Source organism: Theropithecus gelada, chromosome 8 (genome assembly GCF_003255815.1).
Source record: "Theropithecus gelada isolate Dixy chromosome 8, Tgel_1.0, whole genome shotgun sequence".
NCBI lineage: Eukaryota > Metazoa > Chordata > Mammalia > Primates > Cercopithecidae > Theropithecus > Theropithecus gelada.
In genome coordinates this window covers 110,388,283-110,416,182 of record NC_037676.1, presented here as the reverse complement: position 1 = coordinate 110,416,182, position 27,900 = coordinate 110,388,283, and the positions used below count along the sequence as shown (strand labels likewise).

Genomic DNA, 27,900 nt, shown 5'->3' with positions numbered 1-27,900 from the left:
TTTGCTGCTTGGGCCACTCTCCTCCTTTGACTTCTAGGACACCACTTTCTCTTCTTCCTCCTCTTCTGTCTTCCATGAACTGGCTGATCCTTCTTTAGCTTTTTTATTTGATCTCAGTTGTCCCGACCTCTACAAGTTGAAGTATCTAAGATTTAATCCTGCTCATCTCTTTTCTAAACACACTCATACTTAGATTTCATCCAGTTCCATGGTTTTCAATTTCATCAATAGGTTAAAAAGATCTAATTTTCTATCTCCAGGTCTATCTCCTTTCCCCTGATTCCAGATTCATATGTTCCACTGCCTAATCAATATCTCCACTGGGATGTCAAAAAGGTATCTCAAACATAATATGTCCAAAACTAAACACTTTATTTCCCTCTTTCCTAAAACTTGCATCTATCATACCCTTCCTCATCTTAGTAAATGGCCCTCAGTTCTTCTAGATCTTAGAATCAACTCTGACTCCTCTCTTTCTCATACAATCCATTAGCAAATTTTGCATTGAAAATATGTTCAGAATTGCACTATGTCTACAACTCTTTCACTGTTACCACTTTGGTCCAAGCCATAGTCATCTCTTTTTTGAATTATTTCAGTAGTATCTTTACTGATCTCTCTGTCCCTGCACCCCTAACCCTCAAGGTGGTCTTTCTAGAGCTGATTGTGTAAACTCCTCTGCTCAAAACCCTGTTAGTAGCTTCCCATCTCATTTAGAAGATAACCAAAATCATTACCATGACCTATAAAGCATTATGACATCTGGCCCACCATAGATTCTGAGTCCATCTGCTACCACAGTTACTCTTAGTCAGCTCTAGCATTTCTAGCCTCCTTGCTAATTCTTGCAGGACTCCAAGCACACTTCTGCTTCAGTATCTTTATACTTGATATCCCTTCACCAGGAATGTTGTTCCTCTAGACAGTCACAGGCTCTCTCACTTCTATCAGGTTACCTTTCAAATTCTACCTTATATGTTTGGGTATAGTGGCTCACACCTGTAACCCCAGCACTCTGGGGAGGCCAAGGCAGGTAGGTTTATTTGAGGCCAGGAATTTGAGATCAGCCTGGGCAACACAATGAGACCCTGTCTCTACAAAATTGTTTTTTAAAAAATGAGCCAGGCATGGTGGCACACGCCTGTAGTCCCAGCTACTCAGAAGGCTGAGGTGGGAGGATCACTTGAGTCCTGGTGGTTGAGGCTGCAGGTCAAGCTGATACCATGCTGCTGCATTCCAGCCTGAGTGACAAAGAGAGACCCTGTCTCCCAAAACAAAACGAAACAAAAAACAAAACCAAACAAAAAATTCTACCTTATAATTGAGACTTTCTTTAACTACTTTATACAAATTAGCAACCTTTCCCCATCATTCTCTAGCCTTTACCTTGAGTTATTTTTCTTCATATCACTTATTACCACTTAACAAAGTGTGTATTTGTTAATATGTTTTTATCTACATCCTTCCACTTAAATGTTGTTAGTTTTCTTTAGAGAATGTTGTTTTCTTTCCTTCTGTATTCCCTGGACCTAGAATAGTGCCTAGCATGTTGTAAGCATTTAGTTTAAATTGAATAAATTAATAATTATCATCTATAAGACTGAAAGCTGCTGTGGCCACGGACTAACACTTATTGATTATATATTCCCAGTAACACCTAGCTTAGTACCTTGCCTATGGTCAAAGTTCAGAATGTTTGTCGAATAGAATTGCATCTTATTTCTCTCTGCTTCTCAAAGATGCTCTCTGTTCCTTTTTGGCAAGTTTTCATACTGCTACCTGTTTCCTTCCTTCCTTTGCTCTACCTCACTTTTGCCTGTTTTCCTGTTTATATTTTATTACAACTTCCTGGAATTTCGGGAAACTTCAAATTACAACTGTTATTTCTCAACTCTTAGAGGCCACACAGACTATGCCCCAAAATTTAGCAGCTTATACTAGCATGTATTCTCTGCTTCATGGGCATTCTGCCTTGCTTTCCCAACAATACTGTAAATGGCATAATGGTAGAGATCATATAATATTTCCACATCATTGAAAACATACAAGGTAACATTCATTGTAAGCAATCGATAACTATATCAACTCATCCAGAATAGTATCTCCATTTGCTTACTAGATATGACAACTCGGATATTTAATAGAGATCTCATTTTGCCTGAAACAGAACTCCTTGTTTAAGTACCCACGCATATTCCTTTGCCATTCTACCCCATATACTGGTCACCAGGGGGGACTCAGTTTCTTAAGCACAAAGTGCAGGAATAAACTTCTTAATTTTGAGATAGAAGATTCACATGCAGTTGTAAGATCAACTTGTAAGCACAGGGGAGATCCCATTTGCTCTCTATCCAGTTTACCCTAATGGTAACATCTTGCAAAACTATAATACAGTCTAGAACTTCCTCAAACTATGAAACAGAGATAACCATGTAACCCAGCAATTCCACTCCTATACATATACCTGAGCAAACTGAAAACACATGTCCACAAAAATACTTGTACAGGAATGTTTATAGTAGCATTATTATTATTATTATTATTTTGAGACAGTCTTGCTGTGTCACCCAGGCTGGAGTGCAGTGGTGCGAGCTCAGCTCACTGCAACCTCTGCCTCCCGGGTTCAAGCGATTCTCCTGCCTCAGCCTCCAGAGTAGCTGGGATTACAGGCGCATGACACCACGCCTGGCTAATTTTTGTATTTTTTGTAGAGATGGGGTTTTGCCATGTTGGCCAGGCTAGTCTCGAACTCCTGAATTCAAGTGATCCCCACACCTCAGCCTCCCAAAGTGCTGGAATTACTATAGTAACATTATCTTTAATAGTCAAAAGATGCAAACTATATAAATGTCCATTTGCAGATGAATGGGTAAACAATATGTAGTCTGTAAATACAATGGAGTATTATATAAATACAATGACCATAAAAAGGAATGAAGTACTAGTACCTGCTACAATTTGGATGAACCTTGAAATCATCATGTAAAGTGAAAAAAGTGGGACACAAAAGGCCACATGTTATACTATTCCATTCATATAAGCATCTTGAATAGGGAAACCTGTACCGAAAGAAAGTGGTTGTTTAGGGCTGGAGTGAGGGGAATGGAAGGATAGGGGAGTTACCCTTAACTAAAGGGTACAAAGCTTCTTTTTGAAGTGATGGAAATGTTCTAAAATTGACTGTGGTGATGACTGCACTTATCTGTGTATGTCTATGGAACTGTATACTTTAAATGGGTGGACTGTATGGTATATAAATTTTATCTCAATAAAGCTGTTGAAAACAAAACATAAACTGCAGTAAAATAGCACAACCAGGATAATGACATAGTTAAGATGCTGAGCATTCTATTACCACAAAGATCCCTGCTATTGCCTTTTATAGCCACCCTCACTTCCCTCCCACCCCCACATCCTCCTTAACCCTTGGCAATCACTAATCTAGTTTCCATTTCCATAATTTTGTCATGTAAAAATATTATGTAAATAAAATAATTTAATATGTAACATTTGGGAACTAACTTTTTCTTTCTGTTGAGATGGAGTCTCGCTCTGTTGCCCAAGCTGGAGTGCAGTGGTGCGATCTCGGCTCACTGCAACCTCCACCTCCCTGGCTCAAGCAATTCCCCTGCCTCAGCCTCCTGAGTAGCTGGGATTACAGATGCACACCACCATGCCTGGCTAATTTTTTTGTATTTTTAGTAGAGACAGGGTTTCACCATATTGGCCAGACTGGTCTCGAACTCCTGACCTCAGGCAATCCACCCGTCTTGGCCTCCTAAAGTGCTGGGATTACAAGCGTGAGCCACCGCGCCTGGCTGGGAACTAACTTTTATGCACTCAGCATAATTCCCTGCAAATTCATTCAGGTTGTTGTGTGTATAGCTAGTCCCCTCCTTTTATTGCTGAGTAGTATTTCTAGAAATTATTTTGATTTTTACTCTTCCTTATCCATCATATCCAATCCAGGAGCAAGTCTTGTTGGTTCTACCACCAAAGTTCATCTTGGTTCTTATCTCTTCTCTCTACTTGTATGAATATACTTGTCTATACCACCATTAGCCCTCACCCAGTCTGAGAACATCAAACTGATCCTGCTGCCTTCACTCGAGCCCCTTCGCAATTCATTTACCACACAATAGTTAGAATACATTTCCACTAAAAATCTTTACATCAGGGCAGGCGCGGTGGCTCACGCCTGTAATCCTAGTACTTTGGGAGGCTGATGCCGGCAGATCATGAGGTCAGGAGATCGAGAATATCCTGGCCAACATGGTGAAACCCTGTCTGTACTAAAAATATAAAAATTAGCTGGACACGTGCCTGTAGTCCCAGCTTCTCAGGAGTCTGAGGCAGGAGAATCGCTGGAACCTGGCAGGCGGAAGTTGCGGTGACCCATGACCCGAGATTGCACCACTGCACTCCAGCCTGGCGACAGAGTGAGATTCCGTCTCAAAAAATGAATGAATGAATAAATAAATAAATAAACTTTACATCACTCTCCAAAGGCCTACCTCCTTCTTTCACTCATATACTCATTCAAATATTTATTGAGTGCCAACTATATACTGGGCATTGTTTAGACTTTGGAGAAGCAGTTATTATATTTAAAATAATGACAAAATCCCTGATCTTGTGGAATTAATACAATAGTCAGGGAAGAACAAAAGTAAACAAAATAAGTAAAATATTGTAAAACAAACAAAAAAATAAAGCAGGAAAGCAAAATGAGAGGTTCTTGTAGGCAAGTTAGTTACATTTTTAAATAGACTGGTCAAGGAAGGTCTCATTGAGCAGATGACATTTGAGCAAAATATGAAGGAGATAGGAAAAGAGCTATGCAGATAACTGGGTGAAGAACATTGCGGGTAGAGGGAATAGCAAATATAACAGGACAACATGAAAGCAGGGTGGGAGTATCTGAGGAACTGAAGGGAAATCTGTGTGGCTGGAGACAAGTGAGCAAGAGGGGAACATTTAGGAGATGAGGTCAGAGAGGTAATGGGTCCAGATGATCTACTGGCTTTTTAGGTCATTTAAAATACCTACTACATCTTTTACTCTAAATGAGACAGCAAGCCTTGGAGAGCTTTAAGCATAATTTGACTTTTAAAAATTCACTCTGGCTGCTGTATGAAGAATAAAGCACAGGAGGAAGAGGGGAAGCAAGGTGATTAGTGAAGAAGTGATTCCCAAAGTCAAAGCAAGAGATAGTGGTGGTTTGCACTAGAGTTGTAACTTTGGAGGTGGTGTGAACTGATTGGGTGTGAATGTGCCTTAAAGATTAGAGTTAAAGGGTTTGTCGGTAGATTTCATGCACAGTGTAAAAGAAAAAGTCAATGATGATTCTAAGGTTTTGAGTTTGGGGAACTATACAGATGGAGTGGCCACTGAGGTGAAGAGTGCAGCTGGAGCAGGTTTGGTAAGCTACATGGGGAAACTTGGTTTGGGACAAGCTCATGTTGAAATGCCGGGTACATTTGAGTCTGGGACTAATAGTCAGTGTTGCGGCTATATTTTGGGAGTTGTGCGGACTGCATGTAAAGCCATTAGGCTTGATGTTATCAATATAGGGCATTGGTCTAGATGGAGAAGAGGTCCAAGATCCCTGGGGCTCTTCAAAATGAAAAGGCCTAAAAGATGAGAAGTAACTAGCAAAGGACACTGCAGAGTACTTAGAAAAAAATTCCACATTCCTTACCATAATCATGACCTGACCCTTGTCAAACTCTTTAACCTTACTCCCCAGTACACACAGGCCACTCAGTTTTTGAAACGCCACACACTAAGTCCCTTCCTGTCTCATGGTCATTGTCTTTGCTGTACTTTTCAACCAGCATGTTTTTACCCTGGCTCTAGTTTTAATCACTTCCTTCTCTTACTACAACTCTCAGCTAACTTGTTACTCTATCAGACTTTTCTCTAATTTTCTTAATTCCCATCTGAGTTTTCTCTAATCATCCTAATTAAATAGGTCCAACCCAACCATCGCCACCAAATTATGGCTCTTACTATATCTGAAATTTTTTTTCACTTATTTGTCTAAAAACCCACCCTCACTTTAACAATCGCTTACAAAACGATTAGCGTATGCCAAATGAAAAAGCCTAGATACTCCTCCCAGTATGCAACTTCCTGGAGATCAGGGCCCTTCTCATCTTTTCCTTTGCCGCATCCCAATGCAGTCACATTGCTTCAGCAATCAATTCTGAGGTTTCACTAGTTATTAACGGAATAGACTGCAAGCCACTGACTGGTAATCGAAGGCCAGCATTAAAAAGAGAATACTGACAAACCTACAAATAGATAGAGGGAACTGTTCCCGTCACTCGCGCCTTAACGCAAAGGGGTCGGACAACCCGCGCGCATGCGTCGTTGTCCTCTGCTTGCCAGGCTAAACCCCGCCCCTTTCCTTAGCCCAGTTTTACCATGGCACATGCGCAGTACGGGATCTGTCTGTTCGTTTGTCGGCGCTACCAATAAAGTTTTAGTGAGCACAGACTCCCTTTTCTTTGGCAAGATGGCGGAGTACGACTTGACTACTCGCATCGCGCACTTTTTGGATCGGCATCTAGTCTTTCCGCTCCTTGAGTTTCTCTCTGTAAAGGAGGTGAGGGGTCTTTGGGCGCGAGGAAGGCGGGGAGGCGGGTGAGTTGCTGAGCAAGGCCGAAAGGCGGTGTCTGTAGCCCTAGGCCTGACACGTGCGAGGCGGTCGCGAGTTTGGTTCCTGGACGGACAGTAAGGATCTTGCGGTAGTTTAGCGTCTTCTCAGTTAAGAAGCACCGCGGTATTCGGCAGTGAGGAGGGAGGTTACGGAGAGAGAAAAGACGTCTCCTTCACTAACTGTGGTGTCAGTGCCAGAGGGACGTTCGCATCAGTTCTCGGAAGTTGGTGATTCGCTGGTTTTTATAGAGAACGTTAGAGCTTCACAGGCCGGCTTCTAAAACAACCTGGAGTGTTGTTAGAGCTTTTGATTTTTCTTTTGGAAATGGTGGGAAGCCTGGGCTTGGCTATGGTTTTTTGTCGTTTAGAGTGATTCTCTTACGCTTAAAATAAGTATCTAGCGCTTTAATTTCCATCAGGTTGTGAGTTCTTTGCGTTTTCTTGTCTTTGATAAGTAGGACTTTCTAGAACAGCATATTTCGTCAGATGAGGACGGCGCTCCCCTGCCCCCCCCCCAAAAAAAATCTCCACAATCTTTAAATGTGTTTTCCAGTGTGTACATTGTACTGACTTCAAGTGATTTGAATTGGTCGTTAATGTTCAATTATCTACTCAAGATATTGTGCATAAATGTGTAATTCTGGAACTTCATTTTAAAGCGTATGTCGGTCCTAAAAGTTTTATTGGACTTGAAAGTTTTGGCTAAAAGAAAATTGACATTAGTTATACCGTGAATTTATTGGGAAATTGATGTATTTTAATAATGCAAAGTAATTTGCAATGATGAAGGAATTTTGGCCAGAAAAATAAGTGAATTCTGTTTCTGGAAGCAGACTACAATATAAGTCTACTTAGGGAACTCTAGATTTGGGGAGTGGATTTTGTGTAGCAAAAGACAAAAAGTAATAAAACAAAAACGTCCCACAAAACCAGCTACCAGGTGGTTGTGGCTCGTTAGACAGGTATAATCCTCATATTCCTATGCACCTTTTCTAAACATAGACAACTCTGAAGTTGTTGATGTTAGGTAACGGCTAAGATCATTTTCAGTAAATGTCCAAGAATGTCTTGTCATGTAAAACTTTCTCTTGAAAAGATATATTTTTGCTTTGATTCTTCTTTTTACAGCTGTATTTTAGACCTTGAGTAAAACATTCCCATCTGCATTGTTTTCTTTTCTGGAAAAGTGAGGACAGAAGATCTAGTAAAAGTGCCATATTTTGAAAGCCTTTTTACCAGCTACTTGTAGAAGTACTTCTGAACTAGCTGAACTGTATATATTTTTGTGTTCTTTATAATTTCATTTTTTTAATGGCAGACAGAAGGAAAGGAGGAATATGTAAATGTAAATTAGATTTTCATAGGGCTAGACGAAAACTATGAACTGCAGGCAGTTGAGAATCAGTGGGAAAAACTGTCCAATACCCACCTCTTTGGAGAAAATGTTGGTAAGATGACTGTAATATACCAAGAGGAAGACAGATGCTGGAGTATTTAATTACCATTTACTAAGTACATTTTATTCTTGGACAATACAGGGGTTAGGAATGCTGAACTCCTGCAGTCAAAAATCCGTTAGAACTTTTGACTCCCCCAAAACTTAATAATACCCCAATGTTGACAGGAAGGCTTACCGAGAACATGAACAGTCTTGTGTTGTATGTGTTATATACTGTATTCTTACAATAAAGTAAGCTAGAGAAAGTGGTCTTAAATTATAAGGAAATACACTTACTTTTTAGTAAGTGGAAGTACATCATCATAAAGGTCTTCATTGTCTTCATATTGAGTAGGCTGAGGAGGAGGAAAAGGAGGGGTTGGTCTTGCTGTTTCAGGGGTAGCAGAGGTGGAAGAAGTAGAGGAAGTGGAAGGGAAGTCAGGAAAGGCAAGCACACTTGGTGTAACTTTTATTGGAAAAACGTGTATACATGGACCTGTGTGGTTCAAACCCTTGTTGTTCAAGGGTTAATTGTATAGGGCCATGTAACTGTGAGAAATCCAAGATAAAACCCAGACATCTCACCACTAAAAACTTACCTATCCTTTAGAGTTGAATATTTTTGATATAAGGTAAAAAGTAATAAATGTCGAAGAGGTACTGGTAGGGTGCTATCAAAATTGAGATTCTGTTATCTTCGGTGAGCAAAGAGTACTTTGAGGAGGTGAGACTTTGAGTTTTGAAGGCTAGATGGTTAGGATAGAGTCAGTGATCCTGCTATGTGAGGATACAGCAGCCCCCCACACCCCTTTAGCAGTTTCAGTTTCTGCAGTTCCAGTTACGGTCCAAAAATACTAAATGGAAAATTCCAGAAATTAACAATTCGTAAGTTTTAAATTGTGCGCCCTTCTGAGTAGTAGGATGAAATCTGTCTCGCTCCCTTGCTTTAGACTGGGACATGAATCATCCTTTTGTCCAATGTATCCACACTGTATATGCTAACTTAATTGTTATATTTTGTTATTGTTAATCTCTTGTGCGCAGTTTATAAATTAGACTTTATCGTAGGTATGCGTGTATAGGAAAAAAACAGTAAATATAGGATTGGGGCTATCTGCGGTTTCAAGCATCCACTGGGGGGGTCTTGGAACATTTAGCTCGTGGATAAGGGGAGACTATTGTATTGCACCAAGAGAAAAACAATTTCATATATTTGTTACATTGGAGAATATAAGCCTTATGAGAGCAGAAGCTTCCTTGTGCTCTCAGCACATAATATGGAGTCTGGCATAAAGGCTTTTTATGATTGTTTAATAAATGATTGAATGAATACATATTCGTTTCTCACTCTTTATTTTCATGTGAAGCAGGCCAGATAGTGAAATATTTAGGACCCTGGGCTCTGAATTGGAACCTTCATGACTTTGTCATTTAATACCTCTTAACAGATTCTTTTACCCTCTTAACCTTTTTTCATGAAAAAATTGTGGAAATTTGATTCTCCTTTTTCATGTGAGTACTTATATAGTATTTTCAATTGTTGCTTCTTGATATGAAGTCTGAAGTATTTGCTTTCTGCCTATGAGGCAGAATTGAGAGGCAGATGTAGATTTCAGAACAGGTCAGTTAACACCTGATGGTAGAGGAGCAGGGCTGTTGAATCTATCATGGAGAGAGACATGGCAAATTAAAAGTTATTAATAGAGTGGTGAGGAGAGGTTGCATGCTTGGAAAAGAATGTTTTTATTTAAGATTACGGTTTCTATAGCGCAAAGTGATGAGAAGTTAAGGTTTTTCTGGTAAATTTTATCAGATACAACGTTCATTCATAGAAGTACACAAATATAAATGTACTGGTCAATGATACATTTTTTTTCAAAATGAGTAGTGAATACATTTATGTGACCACCACTTAGATTAATAAATAAAACATTACAGACATCTTTAAACCTTCCTCTTGACCCCTGTTAGTCACTACTCACACCTTCTAAAGGTAAGCTGTAGTCTGATGATTCATTTTGCCTGTTTTTGATTTTTACATATGTGGAGTTAAGCATTTACCACCATGTACTGCTTTGTATGACTGCTTTCACTCAGCGTTGTTTGTGAGTCATCATGTTTTTAGGATAGCAGAAGTAGTTCATTGATTTTTCAGTGCCGAATGTTAGTCTCATGAGTATGCTGTGGTTTGTTTTCTCATTTTAACATTGATAGACTTGGCTATTACAAATAGTGCTCCTGTATACGTTTTTGGAAGTGCACTTTGACTATATGCACCCGTTTGTTTTGGATGCCTCGAAACAGAATTGCTGGATCAAAAAGTATGTTTGGCTTTGGGAGATAAAAATCTTACAAAGTGATTTTATTCCTGCCAGAAGAGTGTGTTCCAGTTAGTCTACATCCATAGCAACACTGGTACTGTCAGGATTTTTAAAATTTTTATTGTAATTTTTAATATGCGTTTACTTATGATTAATGAAGTTGAGAACCTTTTCATGTGTTTTTTGGCCATTTCGTTGTCTTCTTTTGCAAAGTGCCTATCTTTTAGCCATTTCAATTGCATGGTCTGTCTTGTCTTACTCATTTATAGGAGTTCTGCATGTAATTTGGAAGGTTCAGTTTCGCTCTTATGGCTAAATACCATTTGACCACCTTCATCTTTACTTCTTGCGGGCAGTGAAATATTGTGGCATTTGCCTGGATTTTTTTTCCTTGCAAAATTAAGTTCAGTACAGAAATCTCTTCTTTTGCTGAAGCATTTATGTCCCTGAATATTTTGTAGAATCTGTATATATTACTCAGCACACTTCATGGTGATGTGAGTTTGTATATGTATCTATTTGCTCCCTGTACTATAGGTTAAATTATGTTTTTTGGACCCTTTGCAAAGCAAAAGCTTGGTCTGACATGGTTGACTTAAAAAATCGGTGTAGTTTTTGTTTCAGCAGTGTGGATGGAGAAGCATGTTAGAGTTTATTACTGATTACCTGGATATGGAGAGGTGACAGCTATTTCTGCTTTACAGAAAAGATGGTGTGGATTTTGTTTATCCACAGCGTTGCCTAGAAAAGATAAGAGATGGTTTGTAGGGACATATAAAAAATAAGATCATGTAAATCAGAAGGAGGTTGGAATGTCTATAGTAATTCTCTTCATTTAAAAAATTTTATGTAAGTAAAATACTTTTATGTCTGTGGGTTGTTTGCTTGCCATATTGCTTGCCATTATTACAAGAGGGGGAAGTTAATAGTTTATCGTATTTTATAAAGTATTTCTTGAAATATATTTCCAGGTAAATTAGTCTTAGTATTAATCAGTTTATTTGGGGGACTTAAATATATTCATTAGAAAGTTATCTTCTTTTTCAGATATATAATGAAAAGGAATTATTGCAAGGTAAATTGGACCTTCTTAGTGATACCAACATGGTAGACTTTGCTATGGATGTATACAAAAACCTTTATTCTGATGATATTCCTCATGGTAAGTTTTGTCATTAGAATTGAAGCTTGTCTTGTGACCTGAGGATATGTGTATTAAAGTTTTATGATTTATAAGAGAGCTTTAGCCAAAAGACTTAATTATTATTTGAATGTTAATGTTCTTTGGGTGAAAAGTTATATAAAGGTTTCATGTCTTCTGAAGTGTATTGTTTTTTCCCTGTGAAAGATGTGGAACTACTTTAAAATATGGTCATCAGATACCTTCAGTTCATAGTATGTATCATCAAAGTTGTGCTTATGATTCACATTCCTTAGAATTATCTGAGAATGTTACAGTTCTTGGGTTGCTACCTTTTTTAGTTACTGCATTGTGAGCCTTAGAGATTTTTTTTTTATTTTAATTTTGAGGCATCTAGTGTAGACATTGTTCTCCAAATATGGTCCCCAGGACCACCGTCATCAGTTCACCTGGGAGAGCTTGTTAGAAATGCAGGTTTTTGGCCACACACCAGACCTACTTAATCAAAACTGTTAAGTGAGGCCTAGCACTCAAGTTGGAGAACTACTGTGATACAGTGTTTTCCAAACCCTTGCTTTCTGTGGTAACGTTACTTAAAAAGAAAAAAAAGTGGTTCTCTAAGTTTGGGAAATACTTCTGTGTCATTTCTTCAATGCACATTACATTTTTAAAGATTCCAAGAATTCTAGCAGTAGAGAAATACAGTATACTCTGTTTAAATTGGCATTTCTCAAAATTTGATCATAGATCTTCTCCTGTGTTTGAGAAAGACTGCTCTAGAATATACTTTCTAATATGTAATGCAGAAATTATTACATTAAACATAATCCACCTGTTTGACTTGTAGTTTCCTGCAACAACAGTAGCTCTTCTTTAGTTTGTCATATATAAACAAAAAGGAAACTGTTTCTTAGTTTCTTTTTTCTTTTTTTTTTTTTTTGAGACAGAGTCTCTCACCCTCAGGCAGGGTGGAGTGCAGTGGCGTGATCTTGGCTCACTGCAGCCTCCACTTCTCAGGTTCAAGTGATTCTTCTGCCTCAGCCTCCTGTGTAGCTGGGACTACAGGCACGCGCCACCATGCCTGGCTAATTTTTATATTTTTAGTAGAGATGGGGTTTCAGCATTTTGGCCAGGCTGGTCTCGAACTCCTGACCTCGTGATCAGCCTGCCTTGGCCTCCCAAGTTCCTGGGATTACAGGCGTGGCGCCACCGCCCCCGGCCTTTTTCTTAGTTTCTTAATGAAACATTAAGGTGTTACCAGAGTTGGTTATGTGCAAGTTTTCTCCACCTTTTCATCGTATAGTAAAAGGAACAATAGAATTTGGTTTGAGAGGTTGTAGAGCTGGATTTATAGTTAAAAGAGATTATTTAATGGATTTAAATTCCATTCAACCTAGTGGATAGCCTGTAATAGTAATATGTAAGCCCCTCTGAGTTTTTGTTCAAAAACTCCTGGATAATATTCACCTAAGAAAATTAAATGGGAACAAATATAAAAACACTTGGAATGAAATTTCTGCAATGGAGAATTAAATGATAGATAATTGGGTCCTACCCTTTTTTTCTTTCACCTCTGTCACCCCAAGGCTGTATATTCTCCAGTTTCCCTTAAGAGTAGGAAGAGGATTCCCTTTTCCTTTTTGTGGCTTTGTATTACTAGAAAAAAGAAATTAGGGATGGGGGACATTTCTGAGTGAGTAGCCCCTGGCATATGAATATATTGGGGATAAATAAATGTATGTATGGTTTAAATACTCTGAACAATTTCCAGACATTCTCATGATGAGTAGCACACTTTAACATGCCCATTGTAGTACTCTTTTGCATTTTTAATTAGCTTTGAGAGAGAAAAGAACCACAGTGGTTGCACAACTGAAACAGCTTCAGGCAGAAACAGAACCAATTGTGAAAATGTTTGAAGATCCAGAAACTACGAGGCAAATGCAGTCAACCAGGTAAACTCTTCTTAATTTTGAATTTGAAAAATTCTCGTTTCTGGATTAATACAAATGTTAATTCAAACTTTATCCAGTATCCCATAGTAAAAGTTCATAGGTTTAAATGAGTGCTTCATTCATTTTTAAATGTTCATTTATCCTTATTTTGTAGGGGCCATATAATTAATAAATATTAATATTAATACTTTTTTTTTTTTTTTTAAACTTCTTTAGTACTTATCTGTACTGATTATGCTACAGAATTTCCATCTCCTATTTCCCTCTTCCTGGGGACATTTGGCAATGTCTGGAGATACTTTTGGCTGTCATAACTGGAGGGGTACTATTGGCACCTAGTGAGTGGAGACCAGTTATGCTGTTAAGCATCCTACAGTGCACAGGACAGCACCCCTCGCGCTACTCCCCAACAAAGAATTACCTAACTCAAAATGTCCATTAAGAAACGCTGTGCCACTGTGTGGTGGCTCACGCCTGTAATCTCAACACTTGGGGTGGCAGGGGCAAGTGAATCGCTTGAGCCTAGGAGTTCGAGACCAGCCTGGGCAACATGGCGAAACCCTCTATCTACCAAAAAAATAAAAGCAACAAAAAATTAGCCAGACGTGATGGTGTACGCTTGTAGTCTCAGCTACTTGCTACTTGGGAGGCTGAGGTCAGAGGATGGCTTGAGCCCAGGAGGTGGAGGTTGCAATGAGTCAGTGTCATATCACTACATTCCAAAGTACGTGACGTAGTGAGACACCATCTCAGGAAAAAATAAAAAAGAAACCCTGTGCCTGTGCAATACCTAGCGCCTTAGAGCACAACTCGTTATAAGAGAAACCTGAGTTCACTTTATTCCTGGCTACATTCTTTCATACCCTTCTAAGCTCCATGCCTCGCCCAAGGAGGGTAGTTTTGAGCTGATAAGATTATTTTATTCCTAACTTCCCTTTACCTGGAAATAGATTTACTGTTTCGTAAGCATGTTGCCTTACTCTGACTTAGTACATGTCACGGGTAGAAGTCCTTTGGGTTATTAGAAACATTTAAAAATAAAATCTCTTACTAAAATTGAATATTATCATTTGAGATAAATCCTAGCTACCATTGAATTCACTTGAGGAATTGCTGGATATTTTGCCATGCTATACCTTTAATTTCTATGTGTTTAAACCAAATTTTTGGAGATTGGCTCTTAAGTTTTCCTTTGTGATTTGTGAAGATGTTACCAGATATTTTTAGAAAAGCAACAAATACACAATTGCTGTGCCATACTATAGCATACTATACTATACTATGACATATACTACATATAAATACAGTCAACTCTCTGTTCTGCATCTGTGGATTCAACTAACTGCAGATTGAAAATATTCAGGAGAAGAACCTAAAAAATAACAATACTGCAATAAAAAATACAAATAAAACTACAGTATAACAACAACTATATGATATTTACGTTGCATTAGGTATAAGTAATCTAGAAATGATTTAAAGTATATGGGAGGATGTGTATAGTTTACATGCAAGTACTGTGCTATTTTACATAAGGGACTTAAGCACCTGCAGATGTTGGTATTTGAGGGGGCTGGTGAGTAGGGGGTAGGCGAGGTCTTGGAACTAATGCTCTGGGGATACCAAGGGATGACTGTATGCAGGAAAACACGCACACAGAGATATATATATATACACACATTACATGCATAGGCAGAACTATATATTATACTAAACTACTTGTATGCTTTTAGAATAAGTAGTTTTAGATCTTCAGGTCACATGTAGGTGATTACAAAGGGACACCTGAAATAATCCAGTTGTTAGACTACAACAGAAAATTTAGGATGTTGTAGTTCAGTCACTCAAAGACTGGGAAGTTATGGGATCAAAGTATGAATAAGATGAATGTAGATATGTTCACCAGTTAGAAAAAGAGGATCCTTGTAGCTTAATAGGTACTGAATTAGAGATAAATGAAAGGATCATGTGTTAAAAACTTGTAATCTTATTATACTTACAAACTACCTATTTTCAATGTGAAAACCTTTTTCTTGCAATTCCCCCTTTTTAAATTTCATTGAACGTACAGTATCATACTTAACACTTTCCCGGAAATAATCAGCCAGAGGACAGTGATTATATACGTGAGTAGTGTAAGTAGTGCAATACAAAGTTATTCACTGTGATCCACTGCAAGTGTTCAGTTTTTGTGGAAGTTCTTCTGTGTTGGAATTTCATGTACATTGCATACTCAGTATTATAATACACCTATATTTTTATGGGGACATATCTCACCCCATTAAATCTTCAAGCAAAATTGTGCTCCCTAAGATACATTATAGCATATTTCTTCTCGTGAGAAGGATAAGAAAATGTTTTCATTTTGGAAAATGCAGTCAGGTGCAGTGGCTCACACCTGTAATCCCAGCACTTTGGGAGGCCAAGGTGGGCAGATCACTTGAGGTCAGGAGTTTGAGACCAGCCTGGCCAGCATGGTGAAACTTCATCTCTACTAAAAATACAAAAATTAGCTGGGCATGGTGGTGCATGCTTGTAATCCCAGCTACTTGGGAGGCTGAGGCAGGAGGATTGCATGAACCCGGGAGGTGGAGGTGGCAGTGAGCCGAGATCATGCCAGTGAACTCCACCCTGGGCAACAGAGTGAGACTCCGTCTCAAAAAACAGTAACAACGAAAATGCTCATAAGGTGGGCAACTACTCTTATATCCCCTATCCCGTGATGTCTTTATTATCAGTTTGTCTTTTACCAGTCTGTCAGCATCTCAAGATAACGCAAAGCTAATTTAAGAAAAATTAAATATGGCACTTGGTCATACCTAGTGATTATGTAGGGTATGTAGCATAGCTGTCATGTACATGAGACATGATTTTTTTATTTTTATTAATTTTTTTGAGACAGAGTCTCACTCTATTGCCCAGGCTGGAGTGCGGTGGCGCCGTCTGTGTTCACTGCAACCTCCAGCTCGCAGGTTCAAGCGATTCTCCTGCCTCAGCCTCCCAAGTAGCTGGGATTACAGGCACCCGCCACCATGCCTGGCTAATTTTTGTATTTTTAGTAGAGATTGGGTCTCACCATGTTGTCCAGGCTGGTCTTAAACTACTGACCTTAGGTGATCCACCTGCCTCAGCCTCCCAAAGCCTTCCAAAGTGCTGGGACTACAGGCATCAGCTACTGTGGCCAGCCAGGCATGATTTATTAATCTTGTAAATTTGTCAGAATCATCCTTTTGAAAAATATTAACAGATTGGAAGAGGGGACAAAATTTGTATATAAGATTAGTTTCTTGTAGTTTGTACATGGTACATTTATATCAGTCTCTATAATTAGACTGTATTATCTATTAGAAATCTGACCACAGAGCGCAAAAACCATTCTCAATGGATTACCACTAAGTAGACTTCTGACCTTCCTAGAAATAGTCAGAATCTTCTGGTTTTATTACCTGACAGACTTCTAAAGGCCTTACGTTAGTTGTGGTGAAACAACACTAATTTTCGGTTAGAACTAAAGACATCTGAAAGTGAATTTTAAAGTTTGTAGCTCTCCTTGTATACTTACTCTTTACATTCAAAACATGTAATGTCCTGCTTATTTTATTCTGGAAGTCTTAAAACATTTACGTATTTATTTAAGGTGACTTTGCATAGGTAATAATTTAGAAGTTGGATATGCTTATTTTGTTTTCTGTGGCCTTTAAAATGCTGTAATTTTTTTTAATTATTATTTAGGGATGGTAGGATGCTCTTTGACTACCTGGCGGACAAGCATGGTGTAAGTGTTTTAAAAATATTTTAAAGGTGTCATGTTTTAATGATGCTAACTAAAGACTGGTTTGTACAGATAGGCTCATGGCTTGGCCTAAGAATATAATTTCCAGATTAATTTATTAATTATAAAATCTGGTTCTATTTTTAAAACTTCAGTTTTTATAAATTGTTGCTGATAGGAACATAGGTGCTTATAGCTCACCTTTAGGTAACAGAAATTCTCAAAGCTTTTATTTATTCCAGAGTTGTAATAGCTGGCAGTAGTTGTTGGCATTTTATATTAGTGCCAACAGCAAGCTAAGTATTATATATTATAGGGCATAGGATGCCTTTTCTTATGGATTAACAAGTAAGGCAAACAGAATGAAATTTGAATTAGAAATGTTTTGAGCAATAGAATTAGGTAATACTTTGGCCGCCTTGTGGAACACAATGGCCTTTGAAATTATCAAAGTCTTTATAAGTCCCCAGATTCACAAATAAAGAAATGTTATAAGCTTTCCTAACCATCACTCAATCTCATTTCCCTTGTGTTAACTCAAAGCATGAGGCTTTGCATATAATTCATTATTAAAGGAGTCCCCAACCCCCAGGTCATGGACCAGTACCAGGGGGCCACAGAGCAGGTGATTAGAAGGTGAGCAAGCATTACCATCTGAGCTCTGCGTCCTGTCAGATCAGTGGAGGCATTAGATTTTCATAGGAGCACGAACCCTATTGTGAACTGCGCAAGCAAGGGATCTAGGTTGCACGCTCCATATGAGAATTCAACTAATGCCCTGATAATCTGAGGTGGAACAGTTTCATCCTGAAACCACCTCCCCCAGCACAACCCCCGTTAGTTTACTTCTTTAAATAACTCCAGAGGTCAGTTCTTTAAAAGTCTCCCAAAAGCTGCCACCAAAAATAAATACCATAATCAGAGAGAGATTTTAAAATATACATTAGAAGTTGGTGAATTAAACATTCATAGTTTTGACCTCAAAGACTTACGAATTACAATGGGGTTTTAAAACTCTGAATTAAAGAGAACCTAATCTTTTTTTTTTTTCTTTTTAGTTTAGGCAGGAATATTTAGATACACTCTACAGATATGCAAAATTCCAGTACGAATGTGGGAATTACTCAGGAGCTGCAGAGTATCTTTATTTTTTTAGAGTGTTGGTAAGTATAAGTACCTGTTTTGTTTTGTTTTTTTTTTTTTGGCTTTTGTAAGATTCTCTTGGTTCTTCGAAATGTGTATATAGATTTGCGTTTGTTCATTAAGTTTTCAACAGTCATTAGCCAAAGAGAAAAAAGTAAAGAAAACCACTGAAAAACAGAAACCTTGTTTCAGGGCCTCAAAATTTGGAGGGTGATTTAACTTGTCCTTGAAATCCAAAAGTAGGAACAATTTTATGATTTTTAGCATTAACAGAATCATATCATGTAATGGATTTATTATTATAAAATACAGCACAGTGAGTGGCACGTTGTAGGTGCTTAATATTGTTGAGTAAATCCATTATTCCTGATTTAATACTTTATGGTATGTATATTCCTTGAACTTGTTCTAAACAACTGTGGAATCATAAGGGTATGTGAAATATTTTATGCCTTAGTAGTAACCTTTTTCCAGTTACCTCTGCCTTCTGCTATTAAAATATAAAGATCAATGGTTTCTTCATTACGTGGGGTGTAGATGAGTTTAAATGGTACTATTAACCATGAAGTATCCTGTTACCTTGTATTTGACAGGCTTCTAGATTTAGTGCTTTTGTTAGAGAAGGAGAGTTGTGTGAAGCCAAATTAAAAATCAGACCTTGGCCAGGTGCGGTGGCTCACGCCTGTAATCCCAGCACTTTGGGAGGCTGAGGCAGGCTGATGACCTGAGGTCTGGAGTTCAAGACCAGCCTGGCCAACATGTTGAACCTCTGTCTGTATTAAAATACAAAAATTAGCTGGGCGTGATGGCACATGCCTGTAATCCCAGCTGCTTGGAAGACTGAGGCAGGAGAATCACTCGAACCGGGAGATGGAGGTTGTAGTGAGCCGAGATGGTGCCACTGCACTTCAGCCTGGGTGACAACAGGACTCCATCTCAAAAAACATAAACGAAGTAAATAAAAATCAGGCCTTCAAATTGATGTACTTCGTTCTCACTCTGTCTTCTGTTTAGGAAAGTGTATTAAGTGCCTTCTACAGTTATCAAAACATCCTTGTTTTAGCTAGCCTCTCATTTGAGAAATTATAATTTGTTACTCACCTTGGACTTGTAAGTAGGTACTTAAAGTCTAAGATTTCTTTTTTTCTTTTTTTTTTTGAGACAGGATCTTGCTCTCACCCAAGTTAGAGTGCAGTGGTGCCATCATAGCTCACTGCAACCTTAAACTCTTGTGCTCAAGAGATTCTCTTGCCTCCTGAGTAGCTAGGACTACAAGTGTGCATCACCAAGTGTGCATCACCACTCATGGCTAATTTTTAATTTTTTTTTTCCCCAAAATGGAGTTTTGCTATGTTGCCCAGGCTGATCTCAAAGTCCTGGCCTGAAGTGATCCTCCCTCCTCAGCCTTTCAATGCTTTGGGATTTACAGACATGAGTCACTGCACCCTGCCTGTCTAAGATTTTCTAGTTAATCCTAGAAGTTGGGAAAAGACCTTAAAACAGAGACTTTTTGTCTTCCAACCTTGGAAGAGTTTCTTTTTGCCTTTATTTTCTGGTACTTTTTTCTTTACTTGTAGCTCCACATGTCGCAAAATAAAGTCTCTTGGCTGCTGTCTGTGGTTATTTTCTAGGAAATTAAATTTTCATTTTGTAGGGAGGGAGAGATTAGTATTACTGATTCAGGTAATTTCGACACTTAAATTGCATAGACAACTTCACTTTTTGAAACTCCACCATTCTTTAAATAAAAAGATTTTCTGTTTATTTCCAACTTTGCTTAAGAAAAACAACTTTTTTTTTGCTCCCATTTGTAGATGAATTCTTAATTTACAGATTAGCTGTGGTTCACTTGCAAGTGCATTGAAGGTAATCAGTGATGCTAAACTTGTAGTAACTTATCAAAAAATTCCATCAGTTTTACTTTGAATATTACGAGGGATTTAGGAGAGCAAAAGTTGATTACTTTGGAAATGTAAACAGCTTAAACCAGGATTGTAAAATCAGAAGCCTGGTATGATTACAGGTACATGAAAAGAGTTGGTTATTTATATCATTTGTTAATGCTGGGAGTGAATTTTGAGAATGAAGATTTAGTGTCATGTTAGAGTTCCAACACAGTAAATTTATTGTTGTTGGTCAGTGAGTGAATGTGCCATTTTGCTAAGACATGGAAATTTAAGGTAACTGCTGGAAATCCAGATATTGAAACTCTTCTAGCATATCAACCCTTGAAAGCGGGTTGGTATGAAGAGCCAACTGTAATGACATGGAGTTTAGCCAGAGTAGTACACATGAACCTTTTGAGGATTAAAAAACTTGCTACACTGCTACAAAAAGCTTTTATTCTAACACATATAACACATTCTAGTGTTAATAGTATCATTATATTTATGTAGTATGGTTTTATATTAGTCTGAAAATTTCTACAAGTGACAGGTTTGTACTTGTAGATTTGGTGAATTTTTATGTTTACTTTTTAAAAATATGAAGATACAAGTTAATTCCCTGTCTTTAAAAAATTGGGGGGTTAGTTTTAAACTTTTGCATTGCCCCTAACAAATCTTGTGCTGGAACTCAAATGATACTTTGATTAAGTGATTGAATACTGTGATATAAACACTAAATTAATGTTTTACATCAAAACAGTCAACATAGAGTTACTGGAAATTCTGAGAAGTTACGTTCAATTCATTTTTTAATTTTTGTCCTGTCTTGTGCCACAAAACATTCGTGTTAGGTGAGAGTTTGTTGCTTCCTATTGGCATATTGGCAGGCTAACAGTGCCAAGCTTAAAAGAATAGATATCTTTTTCTTTTGATTTAGATAGCCACTACCATAAGATCTGTGTATTTGTTTGAGGTTTTGTTAATAGCAAATCTAAAAATCTTGTTTGGATTTGGGATGAAAAATGTCAGTGTTTTACTTTAGTTAATTAATTTTATTTTTTGCAGTGGCCTTTTTTTATTTCTAAATACTTTTCTGGTGGTTATTTTAAATCTATAGTTAGGGAAACATAAGCTATGAAAGAGCCATTGTAACTATGATCTGAGATTAGAATTTGACTCTCCAAATGACCTATTGTAGGTCAGTGTTGTATAAATTAAAGCTGTGTGACCCTAGAATCTGCCCTTTAAAAAAAAAAAAAAGAAAAAGACTTGTGGATTTTAGAATACATTGAGGATTGTTCAGGTACACTCTGGTTGTGAAACTTTTTTGGTTGTGAAAAAGACTTGTGGATTTTAGAATACATTGAGAATTGTTCAGGTACACTCTGTTCTCTGTGAAACTTCTGTTTGGTTGTGAAAATGACGAAACTGGTTTGGTGGGAATTTTTGAAAACTTTTGCTTTAAAAGTTATTAGCACTATTGATTATTCTATTAAAATTTTCCTTCATTGTGGCTTTTGCTCTGGCTCCATAATATATCCCATTCCCTTACTCAGCAGCTCTTTGAAATAAAAGTGATTTTAGTTCCTAGGACTATTTGTTATATTTTTGGAGCTACATCTTTCCCTCCCTCAGGATGTGAAATGTATTTCCTGTTTGTATATACCACTTCATTTAAAAACATTTTTCCTTGAGGCTTAAGACAGTATGAGTAATGATAATTTTTGGAGGCGTTAGGATCTTGACTGAAAATTTCCCTCTGATGTACTCTGTTGTGATGTCACTGTAAGAATTGTGCATTTAATACTGATTTTCAAGCATAGTTTTTCGTATTTTAGCATCTGAAATCAGAAAGTGTCTTTACTGGGTTTTTCGTTTTGGAAACATAAAATAAAAATGTTTGTTAAGATTGATGGCATCTTTGACTTGATGATATATTTTAATATTCAGATGTCCTTTATAAGAATTAAACATTTTATCCTTTGTAATTAGAACAATTATTTTATGGATTTTGATAAACCGGTTTTTAAATTTTCAGTGAATTTTGAAACATTTGTGTACTTGTGTGGCTACCATTAAATCAAGATAAAGAATATTTCTGTCACCTCAGAAAGACCCTTTTTTGGTCATGCTCCACCCATGGTCCTGGGCATCCATTGACCTGCTTTCTGTCCCTATAGATTAGTTTTGCCTGTTCTAGAATTTTATGTATGTAAGTGGAATGATGTACTATGTATGTGTTAGGCTTATTTTTACCAGCAAGTTTTTGAGATTTATTCATGTTATCATGTGTATCAGAAGTTAGATTTTATTTATTGCTCAGTAGTATTTCATTCTGTGAATTTACCATGGTCTCTTTAATGTATTCATCTATTGATGAACATTTGGATTACTTTTAGTTTTTGCCTATTAAAAATAAAGGTGTTATGAATATACATGTACAAGTTGTATTGTGGATATACTTTGTGATAATAACTAGAACCAGGAGTGTCATGGATACATTTCAAAATGTAATTTATAAATCTAGTCCCTGTGTTATTTGCCTGCTCTTAGAGTGTGCCAAATGTTATTTAGTACGTTTGAAAGGAAGACTCTCAATATAGACTGAGCTTGTATTGTGGTCCCCAGTGTTTAGATTATATATCTGTAAATATGTATATAGATAAATGTAATTTTACATATGTAAATATATATGTAAATATATGTAAATCTATATACATATCTCTGCGATGATTTTCATCATCATTTTAATAACTCATATTTACCAAGTTCTTACGCTGTATCAGGTGGTAATTGTAATCTCTTTATGTCTCAAGTCACTTAAACTATGCAACTGAGGTGGGTTTTATCCCCATGTTGCAGTGAGGAAGCTAAAATACAAACTAGCTGTTAAGTGGTAGAGACAGAATTCTTGATCGGATTTCTGATCCTGCACATAGAATTTAACTTGTGATTATGATATCTACTTGATATTTATACTATTATGTAAAAGTACTTCTCTAAAAAATTAAAATTGAAATTTCATCTGGAGGTGTAGAGATGTTCCCCCTCTACTACCCTTACTGTTTCTACTGCTTTAGCACATCTGATTGGTTCAGAGTCGGTTTACCTACTTCTACTGCTTTGTTTTGAGGGAGTCCAGCTTTGCTCATTGTTATTAGCCTGGTCATTGTGAATGTTTTGAGTTTGTGACTGTTTTACCAGTGGATAGAAGAGGTAGGGATGGCCCTTAGTCCCCTCTTTTTTTGGATTAAGACTGTGGTGTAAAATTTATAGGTTTCATGATTAGAAGTGTAATTTGGGGCAAGTTACACTCTATGTATTCGTTCACCTCTTGAAAATGGGAATAAAAAATAGAGGGTTTTTGTTAGGATTACAGGAGAACACCAACTTGTATTGCTCAGTACATAATCCTTCAGTAACTATTAATTGTTAATCAGTGGGCCTGTTTTTTTTTTTTTGCCTGTCTCCCTCTCTCCATACTGACTTCATTTGTGTCATAATTTAGAAATATTTTTTGGTTCTGTACATAATTTCTCATTACATTGTAAATGAGACTCACGAGTCTTGATTTTCCACATCTTCATTCTAGCGACAAATTACATATGAATCTAACTTGGTTTCTAAAGTTTTAGGTGCCTGAAATTTGATTAGTTGTGTATAAATTATCTAAAGTGGGTTATAGTAAGATGATGCTGCGGTTTCCTAGTTATAAAAGTTATTTTTTATTTTCTTATCTAGACTGAATATTGAAGACCTGAGTATTTTTAGCAAAGGTTTTTTGAAACAAACAGTGTGATCCAATAAACACTTGGATAACTACAGTTTTGTGTAGAGAGCTATAGGTCTTTTAGTAGGCTAGAGGGATACATGGGTATAGAACATACATTAAGTTTATTCTTCAAGAATATTCACAATATAATTAATTATGGTTTCTTAAACAGGTTCCAGCAACAGATAGAAATGCTTTAAGTTCACTCTGGGGAAAGCTGGCCTCTGAAATCTTAATGCAGAATTGGGATGCAGCCATGGAAGACCTTACACGGTTAAAAGAGACCATAGATAATAATGTGAGTTTGACTTTTTCACAGTTATTGTCTGAAATATGTGTGTATCCTTCACCCTTTCTGATGAGGAAAAACACTATGCATTTTGGGAATAAAAAAAATTTCAAATTAGCTTTTGTTGACCTTACAAAAATCATAGTGGCTTAACTAGTTTGACTCTCTTTGAACGAAATTGTCAAACTTCTTTTGGCTCTTAGAGAAAAAAACGTAGCCTTCATTTCTGTTATACAGTTACTGTGTCCTTTTTTTCTATGCCAGTCAAAATAACACTATGCTGTTAGTGCCAGCTATTATTGAAAGTCCTATGCAGAAGACAGTTTTCATCTACAATTATCTAATTAAACCACTTACTATGAAATGTTCAGCTTAATTCTTGCTTTTAAAATGTTTTCTGAAATGATTATAATTTATAACTTCTGTTAGAGTTTATAAATTAGAACGTCTTCACTGGACATTACTGAATCTGTCTCTACAAACAGGGTAATAATTTGGAATGTTGAGGATCATGCAGAGAGAAGGCATAGGGGATCAGACATTGATCATAATGACCCTCGTGCATGCCTTAGAAGGGCTCATTTTTAATTACAGTTTTGAAGTTAGTGATGTTTGTCCTGCCTCTTTCTTATATATTAATATTTTTTGTGTGTACATTTTTAAATCCTTTAGTCTGTGAGTTCTCCACTTCAGTCTCTTCAACAGAGAACATGGCTCATTCACTGGTCTCTGTTTGTTTTCTTCAATCACCCCAAAGGTCGCGATAATATTATTGATCTCTTCCTTTATCAGCCACAGTAAGTTATTTCACTGTGTAATTTTGGCTCTGTTTAGATAAAATTATATGGAATTGTTTAAAATTAAAATATATGTTTCTCTGTCATTTGAATTTGTTGTCACCTGTTGTTTTGTTTTTTGTTTTTTTTCCTTCATGTACTAGATGTGCTTGTTATTGAAAAGCATGCGATTCTTAAGTAAATTGTTTGACAAAGTGCACCCTAAGCCTTTTAAAGTGCTATTTAAAGTGTGGTCACTGTTCCAGCAGCATAGGCATCATGTAGAATCTCAAGACTCACCCTAGAACTAAATTAGAATTTGCATTTTAATAAGATCCCAGGTAACTCATGTAAACATCCAAGTTTTAGAAATAAGGCTCTAGGCCATACTACTTGAAAGGAATATGTGCATCCTGCAAATCTTTTTATATCATCTTTGCTCTGTCAACCAGCTTTTGTTTAATCTTTTGGTGATGAGAAATTCACTGCTTATGAACTAGGCCATTCTTTTGTTAGCTAGAAATTATGTGTAAACTTTACTCTTCCAGTGGAACTCAAATACCTCTGAAACTTCTGCCCATTATTTCTTGTTTGTTTGGAATGACAGAAAACAAGACTGCTTCATGGAAACTCTTTAGATGTTTTAAGATAATTTTTTACTCCTCTCTGCTTCCTTCAGGCTAAATATCTCTATTTTTATTAAGTAACATAGTTTTTCAGACCATTTAGTATTTGATTGCCCTTTTAGATAATTTCTATTCATATTCTTACAATCTAGATCTTCATAATTGAAATTTTATTCCAGGATTGTCATCTAAACTTTATAGATTACAGTGGCAATATTAGCTCCTATTACTTGTACATACGCTTTTACTAATATAGCCTAAGATTATAATAGCAATTTTAGCAATCGCTTCATGGTATGAGTTATATTGTATTGACTGTATTGGGCAAATTTTGCAATACTTTTTTTTTTTTCTCTGAGATAATGTCTGGCTCTGTTGCCCAGACTGGAGTATAGTGGCGCTATCTCAGCTGCTGACTGCAACCTCTACCTCCTGGGCTCAAGCCATTCTCCTGCGTCAGCCTCCCAAATAGCTGGGACTACAGGCACATGCCACCATGCCTGGCTAATCTTTCTATATTTTGTAAAGACAGGGTTTCGCTGTGTTGCCCAGGCTGATCTCAAACTCCTGAGCTCAAGCAGTTCACCTGCTTCAGCCTCCCAAAGTGCTGAGATTATAGGCATAAGCCACTGGGCCCAGCCCTGCATTAACACTCTTAGTTCATATTGTTGTTATTTGTTCATCTAAATGAGGATTTTATAGTTTCATTACGTTTTATCTTGTAGAAATGAAAATGGCTTCATATAACAAATGAAATAATAAAAATTCTAAATCATAACGAAATGCTATACACTTGGCTGATATCTTCCAAAATCTGAAATACCATATGTGGCATTATCAGATCGGTTAACTGAGGGAGGCATCCTAGGGGGTTTTGCTTTGTTTTTAAATGATTCCATTAAAAGGATTCTGGGTCCTGATGAATGTATTGGTTAGCATTTAAAAAGTGTGTGCATAGGGGAATATATCCTCACTCTGTGGGGCAAAAAACCCCCTATTTGAACATCCAGTAAAGCCCTCCTCCTTAAACATTCTGATTAGATATACACTGAAAAACCACTGGATATTTGGAAGGAAGAGAAAAATGACATTAAAATTATATTTGGAGTATTTTTACCAGCCAATGGTTCTTAAACATTTTGCTCTTGGAACTCATTTACACTATTAAGAATTATTGAATGTAGTCCAGGCGCAGTGGCTCATGCCTGTAATTTCAGCACTTTGGAAAGCTGAGGCAGGTGGATCACCTGAAGTCAGGAGTTCGAGACTAGTCATGGTCAACATGGTGAAATCCCATCTCTACTGAAAATACAAAAATTAGCCCCACGTGGTGGCAGGCACCTGTAATTCCAACTACTCAGGAGGCCGAAGCAGAATTGCTTGAGCCTGGGAGGCAAATGTTGCAGTGAGCCTAGATCACGCCATTGCACCCCAGCCTGGGCAATAAGAGCAAAGCTCTGTCTCAAAAAAAAAAGAATTATTGAATGTAATTTTCTTTGCATTGGTTTTATCTCTTGGTATATACAGTAAGTCCTCAATATTGTCTCTAAGTTCTTGGAAAATGCAACTGTAAGCAAAACAATGAATAATGAAACCATTTTTTTTCTCATCAGCTTCATAATCAAAGAGTGTTATTTGGTTTTAAAGTTGCAGCTTCCAAGAACATACCGATTATGTTAAGTAAGGACTTAACTGTATTAAAAATCAAAACAAATAAAAAATTTTCTCATTAATGAATGGTAAATTGATTAGATTTAACACATAATAGAATTTTAACGAAAGTAACTTTAAAAACAGAATTATTGAGAAGAGTGACATTGCTTTACATTTTTGCAGACCTTCAGTTGCTGGGTTAATTGAAAACTGAGTTTTCATGCCTGCTTTCTTACAGTCTGTTGTGATGTGTTTTAACTGTAAGATGAAAAACCTAGCTTCACACATGTAATTGGAAAAGAAAGGTGTGTTTTATTAATAATATCCTTTTCCGATAATTGTGAATATTCTTTTTTGAAGATACAGTAAAACTCAATAAGAAGTACAGATACAATAAAACTCAACAAAAAGTAGTTTTTAAAAGGTTGTTTGTAATGTAGAATCTGAAACCATGTCATTAAACTT

The 27,900-nt window shown here is 37.0% G+C and overlaps 1 protein-coding gene across 2 annotated transcripts in view; it reads left to right on the top strand.

The window, feature by feature from the left end:
- Positions 1-6,426: 6,426 nt before the first annotated feature.
- Positions 6,427-27,900, top strand: part of EIF3E (eukaryotic translation initiation factor 3 subunit E) — a 45,168-nt gene continuing 23,694 nt past the window's right edge. The window contains exons 1-7 of one of the 2 annotated variants that reach the window (XM_025395297.1): positions 6,427-6,610; positions 11,470-11,584; positions 13,401-13,518; positions 17,251-17,293; positions 18,349-18,453; positions 24,264-24,389; positions 25,053-25,177. In XM_025395297.1, the coding sequence (XP_025251082.1) occupies positions 6,437-6,610; positions 11,470-11,584; positions 13,401-13,518; positions 17,251-17,293; positions 18,349-18,453; positions 24,264-24,389; positions 25,053-25,177 (806 nt within the window). In that variant the 5' untranslated portion in view covers positions 6,427-6,436. Of the gene's footprint in view, positions 6,611-10,551; positions 11,272-11,469; positions 11,585-13,400; positions 13,519-17,250; positions 17,294-18,348; positions 18,454-24,263; positions 24,390-25,052; positions 25,178-27,900 lie in introns of those variants that run through there. The other variant, XM_025395298.1, reaches the window with a different exon arrangement.